At 39.4% G+C, this 25,004-nt stretch overlaps 3 protein-coding genes across 6 annotated transcripts; 1 reads left to right on the forward strand and 2 right to left on the reverse strand.

The window, feature by feature from the left end:
• Positions 1–9,085: 9,085 nt before the first annotated feature.
• LOC115729641 lies at positions 9,086–11,771 on the forward strand. 3 transcript variants are annotated; one of them, XM_030660254.2, is made up of 4 exons: positions 9,086–9,269; positions 10,065–10,163; positions 10,396–11,175; positions 11,501–11,771. In XM_030660254.2, exons 3-4 carry the CDS (start codon positions 10,557–10,559, stop codon positions 11,698–11,700), a joined length of 819 nt encoding a protein of 272 aa, XP_030516114.1. In that variant the 5' UTR covers positions 9,086–9,269; positions 10,065–10,163; positions 10,396–10,556; the 3' UTR covers positions 11,701–11,771. The 3 variants fall into 3 exon arrangements, with proteins under 3 accessions (XP_030516114.1, XP_030516115.1, XP_030516112.1); XM_030660255.2 differs by having other exon boundaries at positions 10,065–10,083; XM_030660252.2 differs by lacking the exon at positions 10,065–10,163.
• Positions 11,772–11,988: 217 nt separating this feature from the next.
• LOC115729595 (probable protein kinase At2g41970) lies at positions 11,989–15,344 on the reverse strand. Its single transcript, XM_030660201.2, has 8 exons — positions 15,291–15,344; positions 14,730–14,944; positions 14,178–14,434; positions 13,963–14,089; positions 13,611–13,884; positions 13,005–13,137; positions 12,822–12,908; positions 11,989–12,405 (listed from the first exon to the last, which is right to left on the reverse strand). The coding sequence occupies exons 2-8, from the start codon at positions 14,815–14,817 to the stop codon at positions 12,280–12,282; spliced, it is 1,092 nt and encodes a 363-aa protein (XP_030516061.2). The 5' UTR covers positions 14,818–14,944; positions 15,291–15,344; the 3' UTR covers positions 11,989–12,279.
• A 1,437-nt stretch (positions 15,345–16,781) lies between these two features.
• LOC115729639 (E3 ubiquitin-protein ligase SINAT2-like) lies at positions 16,782–20,592 on the reverse strand. 2 transcript variants are annotated; one of them, XM_030660249.2, is made up of 4 exons: positions 20,429–20,592; positions 19,049–19,364; positions 17,964–18,350; positions 16,782–17,334 (listed from the first exon to the last, which is right to left on the reverse strand). In XM_030660249.2, the coding sequence occupies exons 2-4, from the start codon at positions 19,268–19,270 to the stop codon at positions 17,014–17,016; spliced, it is 930 nt and encodes a 309-aa protein (XP_030516109.1). In that variant the 5' UTR covers positions 19,271–19,364; positions 20,429–20,592; the 3' UTR covers positions 16,782–17,013. The 2 variants fall into 2 exon arrangements, with proteins under 2 accessions (XP_030516109.1, XP_048142094.1); XM_048286137.1 differs by lacking the exon at positions 20,429–20,592 and adding an exon at positions 20,217–20,373.
• Between the last annotated feature and the right edge of the window lie 4,412 nt (positions 20,593–25,004).

Here is a 25,004-nt window from a genome sequence, read left to right on the forward strand (position 1 = left end):
GTGGTTAAGTTTGGGATTCTCATTAAATCCTGGTGAGGAGCATGATGCAGAAGTGAAGCAAAGGACTAGGCACCTGGTGTTAATGGGGAAAGGAGAGGATTAGGGCCAAACTCGTCTTCATCCGAGTGTTACGAGCAATGTTTGGATAAATCTTATTATTTTCTGCAGATGGCAACGTTAGAATAATTTGATTTAGTCTTTATAAAAGAAATGAGTTGCATGATTTTGTAAACATGGCTTGCATAAGAATGGCCATGCATGTCTTTTTCCTTGTACAACAGCTAGTGGACAAATACTACTAGGGATAATGACACAAATGGTCCAAGTGTTATAAGCAATGTTTGGATAGATCTTAATATTTTTTGCAGATGCCAACGTTAGAATAATCTGGTTTAGTCTTTATAAAAGAAATGAGTTGCATGATTTTGTAAACATGGTTTGCATAAGAATGGCCATGCATATCTTTTTCCTTGTACCGTAGCTGGTGGACAAACATTACTAGGGATAATGACACAAATAGTTCATAAATTTTCGCCCAATATACAATGTGGTCCATAAACTTTTATTTTGTTTAATTTGATCACTGAATTTTAGCCTAATATTCAATGTGATCTTTAAACTTTTAATTTGTTAAATGTGGTTCATGAACTTTTGGTTTTTCAACTCTGGGCTGTCATCGGACCTCAGCAATCGGTCGGAGGAAGGAGAGGGAAGGAAAGAAAAAGAAAATTGACATTTAAAAAAATATATTAAAATATTATTTCGCCGGACAACCAATGGTGACCGGTGTCCACATTAAGTATCAAAATTGGCTGGATGAACTGAATTGACACAATGTCAATAGGTTGACGACTTTTTTTGATAATTTTCCCTTGAGTGGAGATAGTGGTCATTACTATAATATACTTATTGTCTATTAGAAACACTTTATCAATTAATTAGTTGCATGAGTATGTTTGAGGCCAATGGTCATAAATAGAGTTTACCTTTAAAGTGTGCATTTTGTTTTATCAACTGGTTATCTTCTTCCCTGCAAAATTTGTTGAAAATTTGTTTTTTGATTAAAAATTTCTTCCATATTCTTGCATAGTTAACTTGGATAAAATTCGACCCAAAAAAAAAAAAACTCCGGTAAAAACACGATCGTACATTTATGTATATAGAGTAAGCAATATCCATCAAATATAACATATCGTTCGTGATAGAATAAACATTACTTTAGGTGATGGATTTACATGATTTTATTTGGATTTAATTTCTAAAAAAAATTTTGCTTAGTTTTTCTTAATAAAAGAGAAGCACTCTTTAAACATTTATAATTCTCAATAACATAAGTATTCTAAAAAATTAAAAAACCTAAGTAATCTAAACTATAGTAAAAAGCATAAGAGAAGAATAGGACATCTCTCTCGCTGTTTTAGGTGGACGAGAGAGGGAAGAAGCTGTAGCGGCACCTCAGGAACTTCCTACTGGGGCAACACCCATAGGCGGATTTTCATACTTTAATGTACTATTACTATTAAGTAGATTAACAGTGATGAAACTTTAGAAAGTTTATTGGAAATGAGTAATTATTGGTGCCTATATTGTGCAATTACATCCTCTGATTTTATGGTGAATTTAAAATATGAGGGCTCTTTTTTCGACAATATTCTAAACTTCGTTATCCAAAGGTGTTTTAAATTGGTTAAAATAGCTGAAATACACATTTAAAATAGTAAAATCTTTTTTCTGTTTATATAGGCTTCCCAAAATGAATGGAAAGAAAATTTGGGCACGCATGACAACACTTCTAGATGGAATTTTCTGCTCCGGAAGTGCTTGTGGAGCAAAAAATTTTTTGATAACGCAACTTCTAGAACAAAAATCTGTTTGGCTATGCAACTTCATTTTTCTACTCCTAAAGCTTTTTTTTTTTTTGTAGAAGTAGTTTTGGAGTCACTTGAAGAAGTAACAAAAATTTATTTCTCTCCAAAAGTGGAAAAATCAATTTTTGCTCAGAAGTAGAAATAGAAAAATTAACTTTTAGCCATAAGTTGATTTTTAAAGCAGAAGTGTTGTCATGCGCACCATTTACCTCTCATTGCTATTGTATATGATTTTTCCATTAATCCTAAAATGTGGATATCTTTAAAATAATGTATTAGTTGTCAAAATACCTTTAAAACAAACTATGTATTTTTTTCCCACCAGTTTTATAATATATATCGCATACATAATGCAAGCAAACGTTATACATATCAAATCATCAGTTGCAGGAGAACAAAACAAAAAAAAATCATCTGTTGCATGTAGTTTTTGCTTCTATGTGAACTTCTCATCTCTAGCCTCACTTTCCTTATTTTTGCTCATCTAATCCTCTTCATCTATGTATCAATGTAATATATTATACAAAAACAATTGTTCCGGAACGTAGACCAAGCAACCAGGAGTGACATTTCAAATTTCTTGATGCAATTTATTTGGCTTTCTCTCGTAGAGAGAGAGAGAGAGAGAGAGAGAGATCGCCGCAAAATACCAATAAAACAAGTGCGCCATCATCTCGACTCTACCTAAGCATTCCACAATACACGACAGAGCCGATCTGAAAACCTTTTCAACGGAGTCCGACGCAATCTCGCATCTCTCTTCAGAAATGTGGTCGGTTTAATTCATCAGAAACGAGGGGCGGATGGCTTTCTTGACGTGAAGTGACGTCAACAGCGTTCTCTTTCTCATGCAAGATTGCTGCTGTGGCCACGTACTCCCACCACCCGACCCAAGTGTACGGTGGATTCAAGGGGCGACTCAAAACGTGCTTCCATAAGCGATCCATACATAATGGAGACAGATTACGTGACCTCCTTCAGGAGTCTTGAAACGCAAAGATCTGCCATGAATGCATTCGGATCGTTTTACGGGTGGCATTAAACCCTTATCTGCGTCCTTTCGATCTATTCTGTTCTGACTTCAAAAGCATGCACGCAGAGAGAGAGAGAGAGAGTCTACTGATCATCTTCCTTAAAGTTTGCGTTCCGACAGTTACAAGAGTCGTTCAGGTTTTTTCTGGGACATTCATGACGCCACCCCAATAAACCCACGTGCTGAAATAGGCTTTGGGACCTTGAATTGGCCGAAGTTGAGGCCCAATCCGAGATGGGTTCTTTCTCAGTTTGCCAGTTCAGGCCGAAGTCGAATACCTAACAAGTGAAGTCAATTTCTTCATATAAAATCATGGATATCCAAAAGTATACCTAACCTATAATAATTGTAAAATTGACTGATTTCTTGACCAATGCTTTTAAGAGTAATTACATAAATGACCCCCGAATGTTGTCCCAATATGTAATATAGTCCTTGAACTTTTAATATGTTCAATGTGATCTCCGAACTCTTGGTTCATGTTCAATTTAGTCTACTGATTATATGAAAGAAAATAATATTGTCCCTAAACTTGAATTAATTGAAGAATACTATCAAACATTTTTATATAGTCAGGACCAAATTGAACATGTATCAACGGTTCAAGGATCACATTGAATAAACTAAAAGTACATGGATCATGTTGGACAAATCAAGAGTTCGAGGACCGCATTCTAAAAATTCAAGAATCATTTGTGTTATTTTCCCATGTTTTTACTACTTCCCACACCTCCAATTCTCTCTTTCATAATCTCAAATTTTATTAGCCCTTCTCACCATGCTCACGTCACACAAGCTCTCCCTACTAATTGCTTGATAATCTTCTCACTTTTCACCCCCATAGTCTCATAGCTACCCCTCTTTCACTTCCCATAAATAGCAACCTCCATTCGTTTGGAGACACGTTTACCAATTACCAATAGTTATCTTTACAGAGCATTCATGGTATAACGTCATGCCTCGCCCACATCTGGGTGAGGTCAATCTCGCCAAGACCTCGCCGGTCGTAGGCGTTGGCGGCCATGGCCTCTCCCGCGGCTACTAAGGGTGCGCATGAAATCACTTCTGTCCAATAAATCAATTTCTGATCAGAAATTGATTTCTCTGCTTCTCCCCAAAAGTATAAGTTGATTTTTTTTCTTCTGCTCCATATTGACTTCTAATCAGGAAAATTCATTTGGTAACGGTTGAAAATTTCTATTTTTGAAACATTATTAACAAAATTTTCGACGGCGATGGTTGGTGGTGGCGGTGGTGGTGGTCGGCGACGGCGGCGATGGTCGGCGGTGGCGGTGGTCGGCGGCGGTCGATAGCGGCGGTGGCGGTGGTCGATCACCCATGGCCGATGGTCGGAGTCGGGCGGGGCTCGTGGGGTCTGGCACAGGGTGGGGGGTGCGGCGATGGGTGGGATGGCCGATGAAGGCGGGTGTGGTCCAAAAGTAGAAGTTAAAATTTTACTTCTCAAAATTGGCAAAATCTTGTCGAAGTAAAGTCATTTTTTATAAATTTATACTTGATCGTTTTATCAAACACATTTCTCTGCCAGATGGGCTTATGGCAGAGAAATGAGAAATCAAAAGTGATTTCATGTGCACCCTAATCCCTCGCTTGGTGGCCGGTGAGCTTCGACAACCCTCACCGGCCACAATGGGAAGAAAAGAAAAAGAAAGACAAAAAAGGAAAAAAATAAGAAAAACAAAAATAAATATCATTAAAATTATCCACGTTGGAGCCGTCCAACCAAATTGATTGAATTGGCATAAATACAAAAGGTTTAGGACTTAATTGATAAAAAAAATATTAGGACTAAATTGACACAATTACAATTTGTTTATAACTATTTTGGTAATTTTTCACCTTTAAAAGAAATGTTTAATAGATGGCTTTTTTTTTGTTGCTACGACTGTTATCACGTTCTTTCAATATATTTGAATGATAATAACATAAGCCAATAATTGAAACATTCAAAGGTATACTATTGCAACATAATTTGCTCGGAGATCTCTCTCTCTCTCTCTCTCTCTCTCTCCATATTTATATCTCAGAATCCGTTTCTATATTGAGTTTCTATTCAACATAGAGTTCTAAAAAATAGTTTCTAATCTACTTGATTCGTACATGCTATGCTCAGTGAAACAAATTTTCTTTGTTCACACTATTAGTCCCTCACTTTGAGGGGCCTCTATTAATGTTGAGTGGAGATAGTGGTCATTATCATCCAGCAGAAAGAAATTATCGATCAATCAGCTGAATGAATAAATCTAAGGTCAACGGTCATAACTACGGTTTACCTTAAAGTATGCATTTTATGTCATCAACTAGTTATTATCTTCCGTTCAGTAACTGTTACAAATCTGTTTATCGGCTAAATTTTCCTTCTATATTCTTGCGTAAATTTTGGATAAAAACATTATAGTACCTTTGTGTATAATAGGGTCACTTTTACTCTATATACAATATGCGTACTTCATGGATAAAATTGCCTAATTAGTTCTAAACCTATCGGATGTCATTTCTATCCTAAATTTGTCAATTTTGGCTATTTAGTCATTTGCAAGACATTTTAGTATAGTCATTTCGGTCAATTTTAGTTGAAAATAATTGATGCGGCAATGTGTCACATAGGATAGCAATGACTAAACCGTCACGTCAACGATTTCCGGTGAGAATTGGCTGGAATAACTAAATTAAAATTTCACGCAAAGATTTAGGACTAATTGACAAAATTGAAAAGTTTATGTCTAAATATGTATCCTTACAATAGATTTATAATTAATTGGACAATTTCCACATGGTTTTTAGATACTTTAGAACATCTCTACACTATGTAATATATAGTTTGTGATGGAGTCAATATTACTTCATGTGATAGATTTACACAATTATATCTGGATTTAGTTTTTAAAAAGTTTTCTATACTCTTTCATTAGGAAACGCGCAAATGGCCAATTTAGTATGAAATGTATGTATTGATGTTATTATATCACTTCGAAAATTCATAATTGTCAATAACATTAGTATTCTCAATTATTCCAAAACCTAGATAATCCAAACTAGATTAAAACCTACAAGTGAAGAATATCAGAAAGATGTCCATAGAGTCTTACTTGAATGTGTTATTACATAGATTAACAGTGATGAAATTTTCAAAATTTTATTGGCAAATGAGTTATTATCGGTGCCTATAGAGTGCAATTACATAGTCCGATTCTATAGTGAATTCTCAATGTGACGACTCTTAACCCATTGCAACTATAGTGAAAGCAAGTCTTTATAGAGCAATGGTCACTACTTATGGACCCCAACGGGGGTTATCTAAGCATGACTAGAATGAAACTTGGGTAAAACTAAGTAGAGGTCCGAACCGATCCATAATAAGAATATTAGCGATGAGTTGTGATTATGGGTGAAATGCCACTTCAACCCGGAGCTAGTTGGTTCTCCTCAAAATGCTTTGAGGGTACAACATTTGACTAGACATCTAAGGGTAAAGCACTTTTTTAATGTGGACCGCTAGACCGGTACCAAATCTAGGCAAATCCTGAATACTAAATGCGACATCCAAATAATGAGGAGTCAAGGTCGGGCAATGAGACGATGGGCATAATGTGAAAGTTTTTTCCGTTTATACATGCTTCCCATTACAAATGGAAAGAAACTTAGCTTCTCATTGTTTTTGTATATGGTTTTTTCATTAATCCTACAATGTGGACATCTTTAAACTAACATATTTTTCCTCAAATTTCACGTGAAAAAAACTATATTGTACTGCATAAATAATGTAAAAGTTACACGTATTGAGTCATGTAAATTGCTATAACATGTGCTTTTTGCTTCTATGGGAACTTTTATTTATCTCTAACCTCATTTTATTTAGTTTTTCTCATTTACCCCTTTTAATCTTTTTGTAATTCTAGACTACATATAATCCACTATACCTTTTCAAAAACAACGGACCCAAAGCGGGGGTTAAGCAACTAGCGGTAACACTTAAATTTTCTTGATACACTTTATTAGAGATAATTGTCAAAAAGTCTTAAACCTATTGGACAGCAAATCAATTTAGTCCTGAACATTTAAAATATGTCAAGTTAATTCTAAGCTTTTCAATTGTCCCAATGCGGTCTTAAGCTTTTTGACGATTTACCAATTTAGTCTTAAATCTTTTGATAATTTGTTAATCTAGTCCTTTCCACCAATTAACCAAATAATAGCCTTTGGACTAAATTAAAAAAAATCAAATGTTTAGGGCTAAATTGGCAAATCACTAAAACGTTTAAAACTAAATTGGCACAATTAAAAGATTCGTAACTGAATTGGCTATCGTAAAATAGGTGTAGGACTTTTTGGACAATTATCCCCCATTCTTTTTTTGGCTCTCTTAGAGAGAGAGAGAGAGAGAGAGAGAGAGAGAGAGAGAGAGAGAGAGAGAGAGAGAGAGAGAGTATTTGTATTGCATGTTGGGTGGAGTAGAAAAGGTACTCTATATGTGCTTACTTCATATTTGATGCAATGGACTGAGCCATTAAAGCCTTTCTCTTCTTCATGCAAGATTGTTTGTGGCCACACCGACCCAAGTGTACGGTGGATTCAAGGGGCGACTCAAACTGTGCTTCCATAAGTGAAGTGAGATGCAAAGTGTAGACAAATTGCACGACCGACCTCCCGCTTCAGGAGTCTCGAAAAGCAAGATCCTGCTATAAATGCAATCGGATCGTTACAAGCTGCCCACTTTGAAACCGCATCTTCTGCCTACTTTCAATGCCGCTCTGTCTGTTTTACCTTCAAAAGCTTGCACGCAGAGAGAGAGAGAGAGAGAAAGAGAGATGACAGGACAAGTGTCTGTTGATCCTCTTTCTTGAGTTTGTGCTGTAATGGTTAGGTTACAACAGTCGTTTTGGCTTTGCTCCTCGGACATTTACGTCGCCATGCAACAAAACCCACGTGCTCAAATAGGCTTTGGGTCCTTAAAACTGACCAAAGTTGAGGCCCAATAAATGACGAAGGGGTTCTTCCAAGTCGCCCATTCGGGCCCAAGCACAACAAGGCAAAAGTCGAAAGACATAATTTGTTGATTGTCGAATTTCAAAACTATTAGCACGCATTGATCATGAAGTTACCGCGAAGCCATTGTCACAACTTATGAACTTCATTGATGGAAATCGGAATTCTCATTTCTCAAGTTTAATGGAACATAAGTCTGTTATTGGGGTGGACTTTATGAGATCCATGATTATGATCCAAAGTACTTATTGATCTCTTGTATTTCATTTCTCGTTTCGGACTAAGTCTGTCGAAGTGGCTTTATGATCCGATTATGATTGTTGTCTTGATTATATTCAATATAAACTTCTTAAAATAAATAAATCTAACCTTGTTGGTGTATGATATCTCGAATTTTCATGTTTGCACATATTTATGTTACTTTGATATTCTATACAGAATTCTTTAAATGGTTAAACCTACATGATCAGTGAAGTTAACCTCTCCATATAAATTGAGCATATAAGCTAGAGAGTATACCTAACCTATAATGTATGTAAAATTGACAGCTTGACCAATGTTTTCACCACTTCTCACACCTTCGGATCTCTCTCTTGCACTGACAAGTTTATTGACCACTGTCACGGTTGTCTTATTTGGTTTTGGTCAAACACTCTCACCATTGTTCATGCCACGAATTTTACCTACTAAATTCGCCTTTCATTCAAACCTTCATCGCTCAACAATTCGAACTTCTCGAATCGCTCACCTCTGCTCATCAACAATAACAACAACAACAACGAGACAAAGAAAAGTGTCGAATACTTGACGTGACCCGCATACCACCGTTTAACCGAAGCGGTGGAAGCACAAGCTGAACCGATTACCTCGGGCGGCGATGCACAAGCTAATTAACTTTCTTCGTTTCGTCGCCCCCATCAAATCCCGTATGAGAACTAGACTTGACCAATCGAGCCATCAGTTCGTTGCCGGTTCTAAAGTGTTCCAGCAACCAGAATGGGAGACCATGCACTAAGTCTATTAAATCGGTTGCAAACGTTAATGAGAAAAGGTAGAAAAGAGGTTTAATTTAGGGTTAATACCATGGCCCAGAAACCGATAAACCCTACTTAGAATGGGAATAGAAAACAAAAATGAACCAAAGTAGATATTAAATCGGAGGCACAACGTTTTTGAGAAAAGGGCAGGGAAAAAAAAAAATGGTTTAATTTATCTTTCTAGACTCAAAGCCTAACGGGCGTGCCCTTACCAGTTTGCAGTTGGATAGGCAGCCATATCTTCATCGACTGAAACTCCCGTGGTGGATTACCGTCATTTTCACCCGCGCCGATTGCAGCTTCAAGAGGCCCGCTCTCTGCCCGCAGGTTGCAGCTTCGAATCTCTCTCTCTCTCTCTCTCTCTCTCTCTCTGTGCTAGTAAGTGTTGCTGCACTTCGATGCAAAGCGAATGAGTACTCCGCAAGATTCGATCTTTTGTTGGGTGATTGGCCTAATTTTGCTGCCGGCACCTAATGGAAGTGTTAGGGATTTGTTTTATTTCTTCTAGAGATTGTATGTGGTCGTCTCTGTGCATTGGAAGTCGTTTGAGGCGGTTGACTGGTTTTCTTACATTGATGTCAAAGCATTATTTGTCGACGCAGTTACTGCAAACGATGATCTGGTGCGCGAAGGAATGCTGGATCTCATAATTTTGGAATAGACGGTTTATTAGGCTCAGCTTGTATTGAAGCACTGTTGTGGTATGCGGGTAAATAGGGTAAACGGGATGCGGGGATTCATGACCATTGTGGGGGCATGAATGGGGGCTGCCCCCGCGTGGTGCAAATGGGGCTGCTGACTAGGGGGTTTGGAGCGGCGTATCACTGGCCAATCACTCGGTTGTGCTCTCATGGCCATTGTTGGATTTGCTAGATAAGTGAAGCTCATATTATGCCGCGCGATATAGCTTCAGAAGTACTTGCTATGATCAGACTCATGCTAGAGAATGGATAGAGTCCTCAACTTAGTGACGCAGATGAACTGTAGATTGAGAAGTAAGAAAATCTAATCTTTTGAGTAGAAGGGTGTATTAATTTGAGTAGATACGGGCTTAAATGTATGATCCTTGTATTTTTCGTTTGATACTGCTATAAGACTAATATCAATTCATTTGGAGAACAGGAGGAGGAAAGAATAACAGGTACTTCAAATGCAGTGACCTGGTCACTGTTTTCTGTTTTGAACATCATGATTGCACCAACAATTTGACATTGATAACAGGTATAGATGAAGTCATTTACTTAAATGTGCGTTAGATACTCTGGTTAGGAGTTGCACGGTGGATGTTCACTATTTATATTGCAAGAGTAAACCCTAGTTATCATATCATTTAGTTGAGGGAATTCTTTTGGAGTAGCTTTTTACAAATAGACAAAGCATTAGCATCTCCTTTCGATTTTTTTTTTTTTTTTGGTTTTTTAGTGAAAGTAACATGGATGTCTTTTTGTTACAGTGCACGAATGAGAAGGAAATAGAGAAAGTGTAATGGCTTGAAGGATTTATTTACAGAAGGGGAAGAAGGAGCTTAGTTCGATTTTTCAGGTCAAGCTGAATGATTTGTTGGGTTCAGTCACATTTACCAGAATTGAATTTGCAACTGACTTAAATTTCTTGATGAATTCCCTGTGTTTCTCTTCTTCCCCACCTCTTTTCCCATCACTTTGCCAGCGTCCCCTACATTATACCACACCACAATGTTGTTATTTTGGTTCTAACGACCATCGTCAATGCAAACGCCATTTCTCTCGTTCTTCTCTATCCTATCCCTACACTGCATCTACCTTATCAAATTTCCATTTGTCGTATATGGGTGCAAATGCTCTGTCAAATGAGGGGACAGTCCCTGTTATGAATTTTGAGGAACTCATAGAGAAAGATTGGTCCTTTCTTGAGATGGATGATAATCCTCAAGTGGGCCACAATGTCGGACGCATAATATCTGCAGGAGAATTAGAGAGCACCTCCAAGGTTTTGGTTTCTTTTGGTTCTGAAGGTTTTGTAGATAGGTTGGTCGACACGTCAAGCTGCCAGCTTCTGCTTGTTGTCCATGATTCACTTCTTGTGCTGGCTTGTATTAAGGAAAAATATGACAAAGTTAAGTGCTGGCAAGGTGAACTGATATATGTTCCAGAAAAGTGGGCACCTTTTGATGTGGCGTACATTTATTATCTGCCTGCTTTACCGTTCTCCCTTGACCAGGTTTTTGAAGCACTAGCCAAGCGATGCCTCCCAGGTATGCCTTGTTTTTGTTATTCGTATGTGCTGTTCCAAGCTCATCTCTGTTTTATCATTTCTTATCCTCATATCTGCATTTTCTTCTGCTATTTATTACAGAATAAGGATTTGTTTCCATTTCTAGTAGAATTATTACTATCTGTGAAGGGTACTGCTGAGTTCTTGTTACATAAACACTAGGTTACGTTGCCAGGTTTTTGTGTTTGATTGCAGTATTTTCTAGTATTGATGGGCTCCGTAAATAGGAGTAGTTATGGTAGTTTAGATGGAGCTATCCTCCATTTTTCTTAGGTTGACCTTCTCAGAATCTGGATTTGTGTCAGGTGCCAGAGTTATCATCAGTCATCCTCTAGGGAGGCAAGTCCTGGAGCAGCAGCGGCAAGAATTCCCCGACTGCATAGTCTCTGATTTGCCTGATAAGATGACCTTAGAGAAGGTTGCAGTTGCCCATTCCTTTGAAATGGCGGAATTCGTAGATGAGCCTGGATTTTATCTTACTGTCTTGAAGTTCAATGGGGCATGATTACGTCTTCTGTAATGTTAGAGGGACCACTCATTGTAATATATGAAATTTGATCAAGTAAAGTAAATTCAGCTTTCTGACAAAAAAAAAAAGTAAATTCAGCTTCATCAGCCCAGAATTTAAGTTTTTGTTTAACCTCTTAGTTATTCTTTATCGTCTGAACCAAATTTTCATGAGCTTCACTAGCAGGGGATCCGTGGAGGAAACCTCATTCTCCATTATCACTGTTTAAATCAGACAGTCATTTTCAGAGACGGAAATTAAGTTAGGAAATAATTAGTCGCTGTTTCTCCCCAATCCTAACTTTAGAGGATGAATAATTGGCCTCTATATAGCACCTTGACAGTAAGATTAGTGAGTTGAAGTGGCCTTGACACACAGATCTCATTGCTTCGACCACCATGAACTCCTAAAGCAGTTCTCAGGAATGTGAAATTGCATAACTTGGAGCCTTAGAACCTCAGTGACTTCAAATGTGGAAGATGAGAGTCCATCGGAAGGAACCGAGGATAGTTAAAAAGAAAGAAAGAGATAAAGAAAGAGATTCTAAGTCGCAATTTTCAACTTGAAATAGAGATTCTACAAATGAGCGTCTGGGCCTGCCGGTTTAGAATTAAGCAGCGGCTGCAGCGCCTTGACGACGATTGTCATGTTCGGCCGGAAATCTGCCTCATACTGCACACACAATGCTGCAACTGCTGCTAGCTGAAACATTAAAGCAAAACAATGAGTTTAGAATCAAAAGCCACATGATTTTTCTATGTTGATCTTCTCAAGACTATGATTTCAGGCAATATGTTTGATATGTTTCATGTTATCTCTGGCATGTTGATTCAACAAAAGATGGACAAGTTCACAAATGTACCTAGTTTCGACTTTCAGTTCTCCTTCCTGCCCTCTAACCAAAAACATCTCATCAATGGGACTAACTTTCTAGCATCCTTCCTGCTCAAGTAAGATTTTCCTACCCAACTTACATCTTGATGAATGGTAATGTAAAGTGCAATCTGAAATTACACTAACTCGTCTTTCCCTAGTACTCATTCAAGGACTTTATTTGACCATTCTTAGATTCATCTTGTCAGACAAAACAATAGCAAAGACAGGAATGTTGTCAGCACCTTTGCGATTGCCTTAGGTGGGTAGTCCTCAGTAAGCTTCGGGTCGACACATTGTTTCACTTTGTCTTCACTCAGTCTCGGCGTAGCCTGCAGTATCACCAAGACACTAAACTGTTGGTAAAACAGGTGACCTGAGAAGGTATTGAATGTCTAAAACCAATGTTGTGGGGGGTAAAGACAGACCCAAGTTACAAGACTCTGCTGTCCCTTGGGCATTGTATGGTCTACAGGCTTTCTTCCTGTCAAAAGCTCTAGTAGAACAACTCCGAAACTGTAAACATCGCTTTTCTGCGTTATCTGCCCCGTCATCGCATATCTGCAAAAAGAGCAAGACTATATAACATAGTGTAACCGAGAATAACAATCTGACTCTTAGGCTGGGCAGTAGGAATTCACGAATTGATTGAAAGAAGAATTTGCAGTAAACCGACACCAAACCGAATGGCTAACTGGTTTTCATCACAAAGAGAGATGAAGCTCCATCAGGAAGCTATTTGATAATGACTCCATGAAAAACTAGAAAAATGCTGTCCATGGCCGCATTTCTAGAAACACTTGTTCTATTGAATGCTTTCGAAATTCTATTTAAGCTTCGCAAGTTTGTGTGAAATATATACCATGCTATCTTTTTTCCTATGAGAGACCATGTTGAATACCATAACCAAGGGGAAGAAACATCCTCTTCGCACCTAAGCTAAGCTTCAACCCCACAAAGTGCATGCAACAATTTTGACTCCACCCAATAGATAGAACGTAAACGTGCTGGTCATTTGAACAAACTAAGCTTACTCTGGAGCGTGGTATCCAAAAGTTCCCAAGACTCTAGTCGAATGCAGTCGAGCAGCCGTGTCCGAAGACTGATTCAACAAGTTAAAGTCGGCAATCTTGGCGACAAATTCGTCGAATAGCAGCACATTGCTGGATCTGACATCCCTATGAACAATGGAAGGCTGAACCTTTTCGTGCAGATACTCAAGGCCTTTTGCTGCACCATAAGCAATTTTGACTCTCTGATTCCAAGTGAGGACCGGACCAGGCTCGGCGCCCTGCACACCCTTCCTTCCTGCGACAACACAGACGCATTACACTCGTATTTTCAGCCAGCAAATCTGGAGAATCCCCCGAGTTTAATCGGTCATACCATGTAAGACATCGTGAAGAGAACCTTTGGTAGCAAACTGATGCACCAAGATTCTGTTATTCCCCTCTAAGCAGTATCCGATCAACTCCACAAAATGTTCATTCTGGAGCCTTGAAACAGTCGACAGCTGTGAGACAAGACAAGTGATAAGATCAACTTGTCGGGTTGCAGGAACCGCCTTTGATATGACATAACTTAGGACACGGGAGAATTACCTGCGCTGCGAAATCCGAGTCGGGCTCTTCTGAAGTGTTGGTATCTAATTTCTTTACTGCTGCTTCCTGACCGGTACTTAACCTCGCGTAGAACACTCGACCATAAGAACCTTCCCCGATCAAGGCTTTTGAACCGAAGTTCCCGGTCAACTTATTCAGTTCGTTTAACGGAAAAGCCGGCGTTTCGATGGGCAAGACCTTTTGTGGAGCTCCATTTCTGACGACGTCGGAGCTCTTGGGCTCCCCTCTCTCACCTCCTATTGAACAAGGAAAAGGAAAGGAAAAGAAAACAGATACCATCGAGTCAGAACCCAATTCGAATGACACTCAAACTGGTTCCCTTCTCCCGGAAACCAACCAAATGTATGCCAAAGAAAAAAGAAAAGATGCGCAACATGGATATTTGATAATCACATCCAAGCCGCCAATGAGAGCAACAAGGACATTACTTCTCGCTCCAATGGCTCTTAAAGAAGCTCCTCTTTCTTTTTCATTATTGAAGTTGCACACTGAAATTTTCCTAAAGAAACAAGATAGAATAGTATGGTTTACCATAGGGATTGCCTCCTCTGGGTGGGGCAGTATACGGTTGAGCAGGCGGCCTATTGCTTTCCTCTTCCGCGCCTCGGCAGCACCACATGATGCAGGCCTTGACAGTGTTCTCAACAAGCCATCTCAAACAAATCGCTCTAACTCAATGATTTTTACGATGGGTTACTCTCAGCAATCGTAAAATTCGACTTATTCAATGTCAAGGAAAAATCCTCCTGCAATAACCACATAGGAGGAGAAAAGAAGAAGAAACAAAAGACAGATCAGAACAAAGGCTTCAGATGGACAATAAACTGAGAAAGATGGGCAATGTGATATTGTGCAACAATGCCAGCGAAAATCAGGATTCTTGTGGCACTAACCCGCTACGGCGGGCGACTATAAATGACGAGAACTTGATAACGTCCGATCCCTCGGCTATGGTCGGACAAATACAGAGGAGCACATGATTCAATCTGAAACTACTGATCAATCTCATTGATTAAGCATATCAAGAATTAAAACCATCATGCTTTCGACCCTGGAGAAAAGACGAGAACAACGATGCAAACATAGCTTTACCTATCGAAGCACTAGATGTGCAGTCGAAAACGACCATGCAAGAGAGAGACAGAGCTCTTGGAGGGCAGAAGAAGAAATAAGAGGAGAAAAGAAAAACTGGGTTATGATCGAGATGAACAGAGAAGAAGAACAAGAAAAAGATCTCTCTTCTGTTTAATTTCGCGGGAAATACGCTGTGTCGGGTCCAACCGCTATAACAGAAGAACCAATTTGCATTTGCTCGTTTCCCTTGCCTACGTGCATCCCGTCCCACGTCCCACGTCTCACGTTTGATTCATAACCTATGATCTCGTGGACCCTGTGCGGATCGGACGGTCCAGATTTCACAAATGATTCATGATATGAAATATTTGCAGCTTTCCTAGTTTTCAATAAATGACTAAAGTGTCTGACCAAAAAATAAATAAATAAATGAACAAATGACTAAAGTGTACTTATGTTGCGGGCCAAATTCCCTAAAAACCCCTAACTTTAGGTCCTGTTCAAAATCTCTCCCAAACTTCCTTTTATCTTCAGAAAAAACCCTAAACTTTAGGTTCAATTCCAAAATTATGTCGAATTTTATTTTGTCTAAAGAAAATCACAAGCTTTCGATATATTCTCAAATGTATCCTGTGGTTCAATCCCAACTTGACGAGACATTTTCACGTCGATAAAAAATCCACATCAGCAAAGTAATGGGACGATAGGTACAAACCAATATAGCATTTCCACATAAATAACAAAAGCACCCCAATAAAAATCATTGAATAATGATTTTTGGACTAAGGGTTAATGGAGGCAAATTTGAGATTAGAGTAAAAATTGGTGATTTTTCTTTTGGATAAAAAAAAAATTCAGAGTAAATTTGGAGTTGAACTTAAAAAGTTCGAGGGTTTTTTTCAAGACAAAAAAAAAGTTCGAGGTAAATTTGAGTATGGACTTAAAGTTAAAAGTTTTTTTGAGACAAAAAAAAATTGGGGTAATATTGAAACTAAACTTAAAATTTGAGGTTTTTTAAGGAAATTCAGCCCTTGTTTGCAATTTTCGCTATGGTCGAATGAGTTTATACAATAACTTTTCACTTACTCAATCACTATATCAACTACGCGGTTGTTAATTAGAAACGAGAAAAACAAATTCGATTCTTTACAGATTATCAACTCGTTCGGCATGACTTTACGTGTCTGAGTTCCAAAATTGCACAGGCGCACATCTGCAGATAGAAACTCTCTTGAGACACGCCCATGGTGCGCAAATTATTACCCCGGGCAATTTTGGAGCCAAAGATGTACTATACTTCTGCATAATTTAGGGTGGGATTTTAACACAAATGCCACTGATCCGGTGTAATATAGCCAGCACGTATAGCAGCAATGGCTAGTATTGCCTCCGACAACTTTGGAGGCATGAGAAACACCCAGCGACACTCGACAACAAACCGAATGCTGGTTCACCAAGATCATTGCCTCGCCGGAATGCAACCGAATGCTTTCTTCCATCATAATTTTCGCCCTTAATGGTATTAGAATGCTGCAATGGCAAGTATCAATCTATGTACAAGAGTTATGACTCAAGTGGATATATAAATTGTCGTAGAAGCACGATTGAGTCGATCCACGAGCTGAAAAAGTAGTCAGAAGAAGCCCCTCCACAGCCCAGAAAAAGAAGTGCCTCGCCCCACCCTGCTCATACAGCCGCGAGTAAAGATTCAGACCTCAGAAATAATGCTCTCTTTAGTTGCTCATTCCTCCTTCCATATGTGGCCAGCAACCCTCAACTTGAGCTCTTGCCGGTCGCCGCCGGAGAAATAAAGAGCCATACTTCTTTGAATGATGAGACCATCCAGACTGTCGCGAACCTTCCGGTGCCCGTCTCGGATGCTTCTTGGTTTCCCCACCCATGTCAGCTTACGGCCATTCCCACCGACTTCTAAACTGTAGCTAAATTTCCTTGCCTCATTCTCTTCGCCCATGAAACGTAGGAAGGCCATGTAAACTGGAGCGATGCCCAATTGGAATGCCTCAAAGTGTAAACAGAACTGCCTCCCGAAACAATTAAATACCTGCGCGGAAAGAAAAAACGATTTGATTCCAGGTGAAATGCATGCAAGAAAAGTCTAAACAAGCACCAAGGGTAATGAAAGTATCTATACAAGCGGATTCTGTCCCATTGATCGCCAACTGTATTATCAAGTCTGCGAAACGATAGAAGGGGTTCTGTTAACAAGTGCCCTCAAGTCACTGATTAAGATAATATGATGTACCAAAAGTTTTGCAAGGCGCAGAGTGCACCTTGGAAATTGGGACAAATACGCGTTATTGTAATATAGTTGGGACAAATACGGGTTATCGTAATATAGAAGAAAACTGCCTCCATCAGAGAAGCTTACTCAACACCATAAGAACTTGGTTGACCAATTGATGTAGCTTACTAATCATAATAATCTGTAGGGTACTCACTGATATTTTGCAATGATATTCTATTTCAACAAACAGAAATAAACGGTTTGGGGATGTACCATCTGCAGAAAGGTCATTGAGAAACTCAAAGCAGCTTTACTGCAGATGAAATTGGAACTACTGCAAGGCAGAAATCAACTACACTAATGGAACAGGCATGCAAAGACCAGGCAAGACAGTGACCAAGTTTCTTGGCCAAAATAATCATCGGCTAATGCATAAAAGAACTTACTGTTAACATCCATGTGGCATTCTCGACTTCTTGTGGGTTGGACTTGACATATCGATGGTTGAAAGTGCAGCCATTATGCATGTCGACTTTATGGTCTTCTCTAAGATGTGCAACAAGGGTTGGAATGTCGCCCGTGATGGAGCACTCTGATCCAGCGTAAGGGCAATTATATGGACGGAACTGACACTGCTGCTCGTGGCCAGGCTTGCTGAAGTATTGGAAGATTTCACGACAACCCAAATTCTTGTATCTGCAAGGGAGTTCCAGTGACTCGGCAACTTTCTCCAATGCCAGACACCTTATATCTCCAAGTTCACTCCGACAAATTGGGCAAACATTGTGGACTCTAATTTTGCAGGTTGAGCATAAAGTGTGGCCGTTTAGGCACTAAAGTTGGAGCAGTAAGAAAGGAGAGTCAGCAAACAATGGAAGTGGCATGCTTTCATGCTCAAAAGTGAAAATTACTAGCTGAAGAATGCTACAAGGGAAAAATGCTATGCAATCTTTCAAATGAGCGAAATATAAATTAGGGATGCATCTCAATCAGATTGCTAATCCAGGCACTGACATAGCACAATGGGTAGTTTCTAAAGGCGCTTGAAGCGATGCACTTACTTCAAGCATAAAACTTTAAAAAGAAAATTCAACCCAGATGACAGGTCGACATTATTGAAATTAGTACCAGATATTCTGCAAGAGAACTTCATAACTAAATCATAGAACTGCTAAATCTACGCTTGAGTTTCAATGTGCAACTGCAAAATATTCTAGTGTTTTCTCTCACACATCTAGAGCACCACGTATTAAAGGAAAAAGACAAGTTAGCTGGGACACTTAAAAGGTGCACATGGAGCGATTGAAACACCTGTAGGCAAGGAAAATATACAGAAGCAATTGCAGAAAATGATGGTACCATCCAAGGACACCGATCAAGTTTTCTCTCAACAAAGCACTAACAGCTTATCCAATAAGGGAAGTGGAAGGAGAGGAGGACATCTTCACATCTCTTGATAAGACTGTTTGAAGTTTGAATGTGTATAAACCAAACATAAGAAGAACGATGAAACCTCCAATGGCAAAGGTACCTGGAAAATTGGAGAATACATTAAGTTCGTGCAGACAGGGCACTCAAGCAGAGCATCTACGCCAGCATTTGAACAAATTCCACGTTGTACTTGTCCAAGTGGGACAATGGAAGATTTTGCTGGTGTAGAATTTGTCTCCTGTTTGCTGATTACTACGTTGTACTCAGCGACAGCAGTGTAAGGTTCATGAACTTCTTCGCAAGTACCTCCAGCAGGAGCCATTGTCCGATCGAAATAGAATTATCTTGCTTTAACAATTGAATTTGCACAATGTTCTATTACGCTGAGGCTAATGCTGACTTCTTGTTACCTTGTTCTGCAATAACATCATTAGCAAGTAAGCACACCAATCCTAAAGATGGGGAAAGCTATTTTTAATAACTTTTCAGAACTAATCTCCATCATGAGAAAAAGTTTTGTTTCATTTATGTGACTCTATCCCTTCACGGAGAAGCTTATTTATCGGAAATCAAACTAGAACACGTTGATATTTCACTCTCCAAGAAGGATATATTGTAACTTCACTAACACTTTCCACTAAACGTTGCTATGAATCAATAATTTTAGTGAAGGAGCAAGTAAACAGATGCTATGAAAACTTTATCTAACAGTTCAAAATGGCGAAATCAGCAAACCTAACTTAAACCGTGAAGCACCATTGGACGAGGGGGGATCCTATATTCGTGTAAATTAGCAGTTGTCAGCCAAATGGAGCAAAACTAGGATGATTAAAGGGCCGGCATTGTGTTCTTTCGCCGTGATCCAAGCAAACCCACAGGAATCGCACACTAAGCAGAAAGTATTCCACTTCAATCACCCAGCAGTAACAAATTCCAACTAGAAATGACACTTCAATACTCCATACCAAGAAAAACATGTCTTTTACTACGAAATCATCCGAAAGGGGCAATTTCTATTATCGGAGAAACACCTGGGAAGCAAAAAGAATCTAATTTTCACCATGGGTGGCGCTGCAATTTACTCGAACGAATCACATCAAACCAATTAGAAATCCCAGCCCAAGCTCCCTTTTTATCAACAAAATAACAGTCCGACAGGATTTCCCGATAGCTACATGGGTTAATTCTTCCAGCAGAGTCATCGTCACAGAAACAGACAGACAGAGACAGAAACAGGGAAAGAGTCAGAAACCAAATCCAGAGCTTACGCAAGCGCATCTGCTCGGTCGAGATTTCGAAGCCCACGCACGATCAAACTCAAAAGATTAAAGTGGGTTAACACAATCCACGACCGCGCAAGAAAAAAAAACCAGACAAAAAAATTCGGGAATTTCAACTAAGAACTAACAGTAAACAGAGAAAGAGAAAGAAAGGGGCAAAAAGAAAAATTGCCGGGAGCCCCCGATGTCGCGCGCATTACCCGGAAATGGAAATCAAGAAGAGAGGGCATCGTCGCTTTGTTTGTCGACCCCGTGAACGATCGTTTGTTGTTGAATTTGTCTGGCGAGTTAACGATTTAAAAAGATTCAGTTTTTCGTTTCCTCGCGTTTTTCTTTTTCCTCCCCGTTTCTGTCTCTGTCTCTCTCTCCCTTGCTTTGATTTCTGTGTTCCTGTTGATTTGCACAAATGTTTGACTTTGATGGGTTGGCGACACAGTAAGGTCTTGTGCCTCGGTAAGACGACGATGTCTCTCTACCCCGCACGCTACGTTTGAAAATTCGAACCGCGGATCGTTGACGTTTACTTTCTAGAAACAGGATCGAGTAATTGCTGCATTTTGCGACCGACATGAGACAACGTAGAAAATATAAATAAAAAGAATCCACATGCATGACTTCATGCAATGTGTAAAATGACCGGTTTCTTGATATAATCGACAAATTTAGCCGACGGGAATAGGGTTTAGGCGATTATGGATAGAACTACCGCTAAGAGAAAAACGCCGGTCAATTCTAGATACCGACGATGACCAACTATTACTATCGATGTGCGGTAGTGATTGGTTCATAATTGACTCCAATATTGGCGAGTAACGGTTATATCGATGACCAAATTTTGTTATGCAAAGATAATTGATTAACGATTATTTAATAATCATGAATTTCACTGATGGTGACTAGTCGATAACAGTTTAACCACGAGATTAATATTCGAGGTAAGTATTGAGGACTATTAAAATTGTTTTGGATGAAGACTACATGAAGTTATGGAGTGTGAGATCGTAGCAAGGAAGTTGTGCTCGAGATTCAAACGATAACTGCTCATAAGGGAATTATGGAGCCTTGGATCGTGGCAAAGAAGTTACACCCAAACATTCAAATAATAATCGCTCATAAGCGGTTAATGATTATATTAGGCTATAAATACACGAAGTGTATTCATATAAAACTCTCTAATTAATCACATAAGTTCTTTATTTTTATCTTTACTTTCTTCAAAATTTATTTTTTCCGCAACTTTCAACGGTCGTACTTTAACCATAGTTTTCAAATCTTCATCGTCGATTAAATTTCAATGTCGTATCTATCTATTATCTCACTAATTAATTTTCGGCAAAGTTTTTCATGCTTTGCGGTAGATTAAATTCCAATAAAGCATATTCGTTCCTTGTGATTCATTGAGACTCATATTCGAAATCGGCATATGACCTGTCTCCTCTTAACAAAATTGAAGAACCAATTTCGGCGAAAGATATTTCATTGATTGTAACACTTTTCGACGAAATAGATACATTTAATTTCATTATCGCGAAAACATATGTCTATTTTAGAAAATGCATGGTTATATGAGCACGGTTTATCAAACGGTTTTAGCATTTGCCCAAAGCCCCTTAAGCTAAACCGCATTGCATTTATCTAAAGCTCATCGAGAAAGCCGAGCAAAACATACTCTAGACCACAGATTTGGCGCTTGGGCACGGGAACCGCAACGCTCATTCGCAAGTCATTGACAATGTGTCCCGGTCTAGATGTCGGATCCATCAAGACTAGGCCCGAATCCAAAGATGGGCCTAGAACCCCGACGCTCGTGGTTGGTTCCCCGACTCTCGAGCTCAAGTCCACAGAGCTCGAGCTTGAGCCCGGGTCCATAGAGGTCGAACCTTAGACACCCGACACCTATGCCTCAATCCATAGAGGCCAAACTTTAGAACTTGATGCGTAGGAACGGTTGCTTGGGCCGAAGTCCTCAAAGGCCTTGCTCGAGACTACTAGTGCTCGGGTTCCCGACACCGAGGCTCAAGTCCTCGACGGCTAAGTTTGGATCCGTCAAGGCTGGGCTTGGAACCTCAATGTCTAGACTCGAGTCCATCAAGGCAGAGCCCATGTCCATGGAGCCTTGCCCATGGACCTTGGTGCCCGTGCCTGAGTCCATCAAGGCTGGGCCTGGGAGCTAGAGTTCATGGGCCTGACCTTCAAGGGCCCGCCCAAGCACCAGGACTTGGGCTCGGCCTCTGTTGACTCAGCCTTAAGCACAAGGGAGGAGAGCAGACGCACCAAGATCTCAAGCTCAACTTTTATGGACTCGGGATGGATGCCACTCGTTTGGACATAAATCCAATTTTTCAATCTTTTTGGATTCCTTAGAACTTGTTTTTCCTGCTCCTGAGGGTATCAAGATGCCTCTGTGTTAAGATATTTTATCTGTCTCTCTCGAAAAATGAACAGATTGAACTATTCCTTTGCTCTTATAAAAAAGGGCACCGGGAGTTTCCCGCCCAACTCCACAAACTCCCATTTATAGGTCTGTGTAGGAATAAAAATAGGTTTTCTTTTACCCACCTATCGGTGGCCGCGATGGTTTGAGCCCAATTCTTTTCACGAGAGGTCTTGGGTTCGAAACTCGTAGGCGTCGATGATTTAAGTGGGGGTCGTGGCGGTGGGATGCTGCGCTAGCCCCCCCGAGGAATAGTCGTGCTCCATCGTTGATTTGAGCCATAGCTCGCCGGCCGCCCGGACACTTCGGTTATAAAAAAAAAAGGTTTTCTTTTTCGACTTATGAAAATAATATCAAATTCATTTTTAGATTTCAATCAAATATAAAAAGAAAAATATCGTCATTTACCTAAAAACGATTTTTTGAAAAAAATTCTTTAGAAAATGTTAAATTTTTCGCAAAATAAACGAAGCCTCTAATTCTCGGGATTCCTCCCGATTTGTCTAATTTGGATTATTTTTTTCTCTTTCAACTGGAAAAAAGTACTCTTTTATAAACTTTTTCACACCCCAGGCGATACATAAATAAGAAAAATATCTTCACGTCGTGAGTATGCTTTTGAAGTGTTCCTACTGCTCGGCCTAAGCGTGACTTATCTCATATGGAAAATATTTCTTAGCACCTTTGGTAATGGGTCAGATTCTTTGATTCTTTCTTCTTTTGTTTTAGGGAAAAAAAAAATCTATTTGGCAATTTTTGTGCTCCCGAAAACAAAGAAACAAATTTGAAACAGAAATAAAAAACCAAAAAAGAAAATTACTTCTTTGTCCTCGGAAACAAAAACAAGCTAACTCAAAGAAACCTAATTTTAGAAAAATAAATTTAGTGTTACTTAATGCCCTCTTTTACAACCACGAACCCATCTCAGGTCCCGCCATCGCCGTCGATTGCCAATCGCCATCGCAATAGGCGATTGTCTCTGTCTTTGGATATCGGCAATCGGGAATAGAAATTTTTAAGATCGTACCAAATGCAATTTTATTTCTTTTTTTAATCAAAAAATAAAAATTTTGTACAGTTACGAAATATATATAATTTTTTTCAGAAATGATTTCCTAGAATAGAAAAATTATTATCGAGAACGGAATTCTCACCGAACACGGCCCCTAGCATCTTAACGGGACCGTGGGCTCATTCGGCTCAAATAGTCGGCCTGTTGCTCGGACCGTCTGCCGCTACTCCTCCGAATATCCCACGAAGGGCGCTCGCTCGCGATGATTCTTCTTCGGCGACCCTCCCCCTCCTCGTCGTCTCGCTCCAGTCCAGCGTCTCCTCCTCATTCTCGGTTACCGTATACGCGCCAGTGTTCCGTTTCCTCTCTGCTCACCGGATCGGAGGTCTCTCTCTATCTCTGCTAACGATGATGATTCCTCCGCTCATGTCTTCAATTTTTACTAAAGGAAACTACTGAGAAAAATTGATTCTAATGTGAAGCCTTGTAGTCTGTGGTGTTTTCCGCATTGTTCTTTTCTTGGTCTCGGGATTTGCTTTGTGGCGTGGGGTTTGTGAAGATATGTATTGAATGAGTACATTGCTTAGGAGAAACTGTAGGGTGCAAGCCTGATGCCTTCAGCATGATCTTCAAGTTGCTGTGGTTGCTATGTTTCTTCAGTCTTCTATCGGGTTTTGGTAGTTGGACAGCTGAATCTAGGAGACTTGTAGTTCGCCCACCAGATGTTCGTGAAAACTTCTAAAAGAACCGAATTTCACCAGCGTCACTGTGCCAATTGTTCTATTGCCATCTACTGATCTAAAGTTCAACGTGCCTCCTCTCCTTTGCACGAGTCAATTTGTTCTAGCGAGACCCCTAGTTATGAGAAAAAAATGGAAAATTTATGATTTTGTGTCTTAAAAAGAGTTTTAAGAGATTCCGCCCGAATTGATGAAATAACTCTCATAGCATGGGGATCGCCAAAATAGTTTATTTACATATAAAAAGAATAAAATCAGCTAAAATTGTGTCGTGGTCAAATCTGCTTTAAACTATGGGGTCATCTTTATAATTTTAAAGTATGGAATGAGTGTGTTATAAATCATGGCGTCATCTCGATAAATGTTTATTGAGTATTGCAGAAGTCCCTAAAATCACATCTTGAAAAGTACTTATGAGATGCTTCTTGGAAACACTTCTGAAGGATCAAGTCTCTTAAGCCTCATAGTTTGAACTGGTCTGAACCACTTTTGAAAACTCATTTATTTGTTCTGATTAATCGTAGGGCAGTTTTAAATAGTACTAGTAAAGAGCAGACGCTACGCCCATGATTGATCCTTCTGTTTGATTT

Source organism: Rhodamnia argentea, chromosome 10, assembly GCF_020921035.1.
Source record: "Rhodamnia argentea isolate NSW1041297 chromosome 10, ASM2092103v1, whole genome shotgun sequence".
Lineage (NCBI taxonomy): Eukaryota > Viridiplantae > Streptophyta > Magnoliopsida > Myrtales > Myrtaceae > Rhodamnia > Rhodamnia argentea.

Coding starts and splice junctions, on each gene's coding strand:
- LOC115729641 (XM_030660254.2), top strand. CDS start 10,557: ATGAATTCCCTGTGTTTCTCTTCTTCCCCACCTCTTTTCCCATCACTT. Junction 11,176..11,500: donor AGCCAAGCGATGCCTCCCAG/GTATGCCTTGTT, acceptor GATTTGTGTCAG/GTGCCAGAGTTATCATCAGT.
- LOC115729595 (XM_030660201.2), bottom strand. CDS start 14,817: ATGTGGTGCTGCCGAGGCGCGGAAGAGGAAAGCAATAGGCCGCCTGCT. Junction 13,138..13,610: donor TTTGGATACCACGCTCCAGA/GTAAGCTTAGTT, acceptor CTCTTTTTGCAG/ATATGCGATGACGGGGCAGA. Junction 12,406..12,821: donor CACCTAAGGCAATCGCAAAG/GTGCTGACAACA, acceptor TTAATGTTTCAG/CTAGCAGCAGTTGCAGCATT.
- LOC115729639 (XM_030660249.2), bottom strand. CDS start 19,270: ATGGCTCCTGCTGGAGGTACTTGCGAAGAAGTTCATGAACCTTACACT. Junction 18,351..19,048: donor TGTATTCTCCAATTTTCCAG/GTACCTTTGCCA, acceptor CTCCAACTTTAG/TGCCTAAACGGCCACACTTT. Junction 17,335..17,963: donor ATGCCACATGGATGTTAACA/GTAAGTTCTTTT, acceptor CTTTCCGCGCAG/GTATTTAATTGTTTCGGGAG.